This window comes from Rhinopithecus bieti, unplaced genomic scaffold (assembly GCF_001698545.2).
Source record: "Rhinopithecus bieti isolate Rb0 unplaced genomic scaffold, ASM169854v2 scaffold_20819, whole genome shotgun sequence".
Lineage (NCBI taxonomy): Eukaryota > Metazoa > Chordata > Mammalia > Primates > Cercopithecidae > Rhinopithecus > Rhinopithecus bieti.
The window spans coordinates 38,712-45,231 of NW_016809904.1; the positions used below are offsets into that span (position 1 = coordinate 38,712).

The window sequence follows — 6,520 nt, forward strand, 5'->3', positions numbered from 1 at the left end:
CGCCCGGCCAGATTTTTTTTTTTTTGAGACAGAGTCTCCCTCTGTCGCCCAGGCTGGAGTGCAGTAGCACCATCTCAGTTCACTGCAACCTCTGCCTCCTGGGTTCAAGCGACTCTCCTGCCTCAGCCTCCCGAGTAGCTGGGATTACAGGCACCTACCACCACGCCTGGCTAATTTTATATTTTAGTAGAGATGGGGGTTTCACCATGTTGACCAGGCTGGTCTTGAACTCCTGACCTCAGGTGATGTGCCTGCCTCAGCCTCCCAAAGTACTGGGATTACAGGCATGAGCCACTGCACCAGGCCAGAAATGGGCTGGAAATGAACATTTGATGACTGAGTGAGTGAGCCTACCAGCTGAGGATACTAATGATAAGAAGGGCTCACATTTGTTGGGTGTCCTGTGATGTGCTGGGCAGTCCTAAGCCCTTGACCATTCTGTTATTTTGAAGCTTTAAGGAAATGCACTAAATGGAAGCCCATATAATAGAGCTGCATGGAGTACCTGGAAATTCAGAGGGTCCAACTTGAATGAGCGAATAAATACAGAAAGCAATCTGACTGAAAGGGGGTCCCCTCTCCAGGTGTGAATTGACAAGTTGTGGGGATTACTCCTATTTTCATAATAGTGACATTGATTTTTCAGGTGAAGCACTTGAGGAAGAACTGGATTCCATGGCAAAACATGAATCCAGGGAAGATACAATTTTTCAGAAGTTTAAAACTCAGATAGCCCTTGAACCAGAACAGGTAAAGTGGAACTCACAGCTCCTCACTGTGTTCTCTTCAGGCCATGTTTTATGAGTATAATCTGTGAGAAGAAATAACTTCATAGTAACACTAGTCTGTTCCTTAGGAGCCTATAAAAGCAGGCTTTTGTTATCTTGTTAGAGGAGTTCCTCACACAAATGGGCCATGTAGAAAGGTGTTTTGCAGTGCGGATCCATTTAATAGTTACTAAAAGACTAAAGGTTATACTGTTTATCATACAGGGTTCCTTTTCTAAAGAAAGCGTCAGGGATGGGAGATGAATAAGATGTTGCCTGAGGTACATGAGGTTTAGGCACAAATGGCCCCCCCTAAAAAGAAAAAAGGTTATTTTTGCCCATTTCCAACAGGTGCCTTTTGGCTTGTAAAACAAACATGGCATGTTGACATTTTCTCCTTAACCTCCCCTACCATACACGTAAATCACGAAAGAAAAACCCATAAACCAGTCACTGGTTCAAATAAATACCCAGGGGTTTATAGGAAGGATAGATCTAGGTCTTAAACACTAAGGCAGTTTTTAGCAATGCGTATGCTTTCAGACAAAATACAGAAAACTACTCAGTTGCTGTAGGAAGCTTATTACAGTGAAATTTACTGTTTGTAGTATTCAAAACACTATGTTTCACTTGGTATTTGTCCCTCCTAAAATGTTTTAACTATGAAGGCAGGCACAGACTCTGGGCAGAACTCTGCAATCAGAGCAGAGGCTCATTCTTAGTCCCTTCACAATATATTCATAGGACTAACATTCCAACATTAGTAGTAAAAGCATCATCTAGGAAATATATTTTGATGCCCTCTGAGTCAGATAAGCTGAAGTAGTCACTTTGAGGTATTGAGAAGGCATTAATGGCACACTGGCACAGCCAGGTCTGATGGGGGAACTGTGACATGCCTTTTGGGTCAGTGCTACATCAAGAGTAGGAACATTCGTGGAGTAGATAGCATGTTACCATTGGAAACTTTTAGGTAAGGTATTGATTATTTCAACATGATCCTCATTGATTTTAGATTCTTAGATATGGCAGAGGTATTGCCCCCATCTGGATTTCTGGTGAAAATATTCCTCAAGAAAAGGATATTCCAGATTGCCCCTGTGGTGCCAAGAGAATATTGGAATTCCAGGTATGACCTAAATAAGGACGATTTTAGTGTGTCATCACCATGATTGTTTTCAACATTAAAAACTTCGCCAAGGTAATTTGTGCACATGGGTCAACATGGCCGTACGGAAGGGTGGCCTAGGATGAGAACCGTCAGTTTCCTGCCTCGCCTTGGGGCTAGTTCCCTGGAAGGAACTGTCTTGTCTTTTTCTGTTTCCTAGTTTTCAGACACTGTGGGTTGACTGACTTCTGTGAAGATGAGTATATCTACACTGCTCTCCACCTGCAGTGTGGTTATGTCATTATTGTTAGTGCCTCTGTTAACTTGAGTTATTTTAAATAATTTGTACCTTCCTTTCTTGTTCCATTAATTGAAGTCTTTGACTCCGTACTTTATGAGAGGAGTCTTTACTGTTTAATCTTGGTTTGTGGATTTGTTAGAACAAATGGATATAAGCATTAAAGATAAATGTGCCCCCCTGCCCAAAAGGATTTGTTAGCATCAAAATACCAAAATCCATTTTGGGTGGAAATGCTTGAGCTATGGACCCACTAACCTTCCCAAAGTCATCGCTAATATTGGTTTGTTTCTTTGGGTAAAAAAGCAATTATGAGGACCCTAACCAAAACTCGGCTTGGTTCTTACTGCCAGAGCTCCCAGTGTCCAAAATAAGGTGACAGGATGGTGGCTATTCTGCCTATTCACTCTTTCAATTAGACTACTTCTAAGATTCTTCTCTGGTCTCTATACCTACATTGACAGATGTCCTTTTTGTATTCATGACTAGTAATTAGTGTTTCTTGAGTCAAGAGTAACAATATCTGCAATGATGCAAAGTAAAAGTTGCCTAAATAGAAGCCTCTGCCCTTTTGAGTGGCATATTAGTAATGAAAATATTCATTGACAGCCACTTGTGAACTTCTTTCTCAAATGGAAAACACCCAACAGAAGGTGAGAGGGGCTTTGAAGTCATAAGGAAGTTTTAGATTGTTAAAACATGTTAATTGTATAATGTCTATAATCCTGCTTTGTAGTATGAGGATTGAAAGACCAAGATTCCTATAATCATCCTGGCTGAGAAGGTCTCTTAAAAGTAGTGCTCCCTGCTGTGAAGCGGCTTTCTAACTGTGTGTCACCCTCTTCTCAGGTCATGCCTCAGCTCCTAAACTACCTGAAGGCTGACAGACTGGGCAAGAGCATTGACTGGGGCATCCTGGCTGTCTTCACCTGTGCTGAGAGCTGCAGCTTGGGTACTGGCTATACAGAAGAATTTGTGTGGAAGCAGGATGTAACAGATACACTGTAAAGGCATCTTAAAGCCTTGAAAAATGTTAATACTCTTTTATACCTTGCAATTCCATTTCTGGGATTTTATCCTAAGGAAATACTTATACCAAAAATAAAGGTGCAGACATGTTGAGAGATTGCTTACACAGTGTCTACATATTAGTGAAACAAAAGTGTCCACTGAGAGAGAATTAAATAAATTTTGGTACGTCCACCGTGGAAGGCTACACAGTCTTAATTATAGCACCTACATTGACAACCGAGATACCATTATAGGCGGTATTCATGGTTTGATCCTATTCTTGTAAAAATATTTGTATGTATGCACAGAAATCTGCAAAGATGTACACTTAGTGCACTGGTTACCAACGAATGGTGGGACTAACTAAAATGATCTTTTTACTTATATGTGCATTTCTTTTTCTAATAAAAATGGGTTATGTGCCTAATGAAGTCAAACCATCTCACTCTGAGAGCATTTCCCACCCTAAGTTTTTTAAAACACAAAGGAAAATACTTAGGTAAAACTCCAACAAACTTGTCTGATCATTAGCTGATTATCACAGGCTCTAGTATGTACTGGAAGCCCAGAACATTAGAAAAATACCAAACCTCAGGTTGGTGAGTATGAGAAACAGAAAACCCAGTAATTCTGAAGCAGCAGTATCACAGTTGGCAGGATCAGGAACAGTGGCTTTGTGATCACAGGCCTGGAACTGGAAGAGGCTCCACCTTCAGAACCGATCTTCGTCAGCCAGTGGCCCTGCTTACAGATGAGACCCTGAAAGGCAAAACGGCGATGGTCTTCCCTTTCCATGTCAGCATTGTACACATGTTCCCTGTCGCATTTACAAGGCTTATGGAATGTAAGCCAGGATAAGGGTCTGGCCTAGGAGCCAGCAGCCTGAAGAAAGGAAGCCCCTGAAGTCAGTTTTCAAAGGGCTGACCCTTGGCCTATTATGTTTCTGATACATTCGTTTAAGCAAGTGGCTCTGAAGACCAAGGTTATTTCCATCCCCTAGTAGCTCACACTTGACAATTCCCAGTTCTCTCAGCACCAGTGATGCCTGCCCTGAAGACACTGCTGTTGATCAGTGCCTGAATACTGACAGCTAATTCTGATCAATTTCTCAGGCTTATTTCCTTAATCTACATTGGCTCACATTGTCCCCTAACACATCCCAGTTAACTGAAATGCATTGCCACCATAAATCCTCACATTTTCATAGGTAACGTCACTTGCTAATATAATTGTCCATTTGGCTATTTTATTTGTAATTTAGAAATTTCTGTCTTAGTAGTCCATATTATATAAGTATGTATATGCAATTTGTACTAACTGTGTGTGTAAGATGCAGTTATACGTAGCACCATATGGAAAACTGCAGTATGGAGTTTCTCCCATGGGGAGGTTTGACACTAGGCTACTTAAGAGTTAGAGGGTACTAGTTTTGAACCTGGGATGGCTAAATCGATGAGAACCACCTATAACCATGGTGTCAGCCTGTGGCTACTGGAGTAAGTTGTCATCAACTAGTGATGAGTTGGTCACAGCACTTAGTAGGAAGCACAGTGGCGTAATGAAACCTGGACTAGTGGGGCCTTCATATCTAAAATGATGTATTCTGCTTAGGCAGAATGTGTTAGTACGTTATGAATGCTAAGGGCTTGTAAAGCAAACATGTTATGGTCTTTCTGTGGTAAAAACTGTTACTTGATATGGACATTCTTGCAGGTGTTTTGGCGCACCCAGCCAAGCTGTCATTGGTGTTTATTCCAGTCAACCTCCGGAGATGATCCTAAAAGTTTACAGGGCTTTTCCGTTTGGAACAAGTATATCAAGAGGGAGACAAACTGGTCCAAATCACTAGAAAGAAAATACAGCACCGACTTGGCATCTGTGTTAAAAAATAGCAACTATATTAAAAATAAACAGTACAATATAAAAAATTTAAATTAAAAAATGCATTAAGCAAGTTGCCTTTAGAAATGTGAAGACATTTTAAAACACTACTAGGTAATGAGAAGTCTCACCTACATAAGCATGGCTCCACAGACAGTGCTGTCCATGCAGCCACCATTTCTCAATACCTACCAAGCTTTACGACCTGCTTGGTTCAGATACTGTCCAGCCACAGCAGCTCTCCTCTGCTGTAGAGAGCAGCATATTCAGCTTTGCCTTTTTATTTCAGATACTGAATATCCTTTGACAGTTTCAGATAGTACAGCCAAAAAAAAAAAGTTTTAAGTGTTTTTGGCAATCATATTGGTGATAGTATTTTTGTTACTCTTAAGAATGTTATGGTGGAGATGGGAGGATGATTTGAGCCTAGGAGTTCAAGACCAGCTTGGGCAACAGTTGAGTGACTTTGTCTCTACAAAAAGTAAAAAAAGTTAACTGGGTGTGTTGATGTGCACCTGTAGTCCTAGCTACTTGGGAGGCTGAGGTGGATCACTTGAGCCCAGGAGTTTGACTGCAGCAAGCCATGATTGTGCCACTGCACTCCAGCCTGGGCAACAGAGTGAGATCGTGTCTCAAAAAAAATTGCACATATAACAGATAAAGTAATGATAAAGTAAATACATAAAGTAAATGAGTAATTATGGGACATTCTAATTCATCATCCCCTGTGTCTTTAAGAAATAAAATTCTCATTGTAGAAGAAAGAGTATATATAATATAGAATTGGTTAAATAAAAACCCTGTGAGCTTTGAATTGGACATATTAATATGAACTCATTTTATCTTGAAAACTTAAAAAGGGAAAGAAGCAAGTATTTACCCTGCTATATGGAGTATAATCCTTTTATAAAAGTATTCATGTTAATAAATGAAAAAGAAATGACTAAAATGTCATTTTGCAACACACTAATGAATTAATAGATCTAGGAATTACACGGCAGCTTCCAATTTGCAGGAAATACAGAGAATAGGGAAACTACACCATGAATTTCCAACTAGCAAGCCCCAGACTATAAGAAGCTCTAAACACTAAATGGCCTGTAAATTGGAAAGAAAAGAAATGGACAAGGAACTTCAATTATCTTTAAATGCGTGAGAGTCAGGATAATAGTTCCTGCTTGAGGGAAGCCAGGAGTGTGTGTCTGGACAGGACCATAAGGAGGAGCTTCTAGGACAGGCAGCAAAATTATGTTTCTTGACCTGGTTGGTGGCTGCAAGGGTATCTGCCTTTGAATAATACATTATGCTATACATTTGTTAGGTTTCCTGTATATGTAGCTACAACTATAAGAGATGATTTTTTTTTAAGTTATAGACATCAAAGTGCTAGGCACTGATAGGAAAAATATTGGAAAGGGAAACATAAAATTACTATTTACAAATGATTACATGCCT

The 6,520-nt window shown here is 40.2% G+C and overlaps 1 protein-coding gene across 1 annotated transcript in view; it reads left to right on the top strand.

Annotated features, from left to right (window-relative positions):
- The window catches only part of LOC108541287 (programmed cell death protein 2), a 12,453-nt gene extending 7,062 nt beyond the window's left edge, over window positions 1–5,391 (top strand). Inside the window, exons 4-6 of the mRNA XM_017890754.1 lie at window positions 647–750; window positions 1,783–1,896; window positions 3,023–5,391. Coding sequence (XP_017746243.1) covers window positions 647–750; window positions 1,783–1,896; window positions 3,023–3,181 — 377 coding nt within the window. The 3' untranslated portion in view covers window positions 3,182–5,391. The remainder of the gene's footprint in view (window positions 1–646; window positions 751–1,782; window positions 1,897–3,022) is intronic.
- The last annotated feature ends 1,129 nt before the right edge of the window (window positions 5,392–6,520 follow it).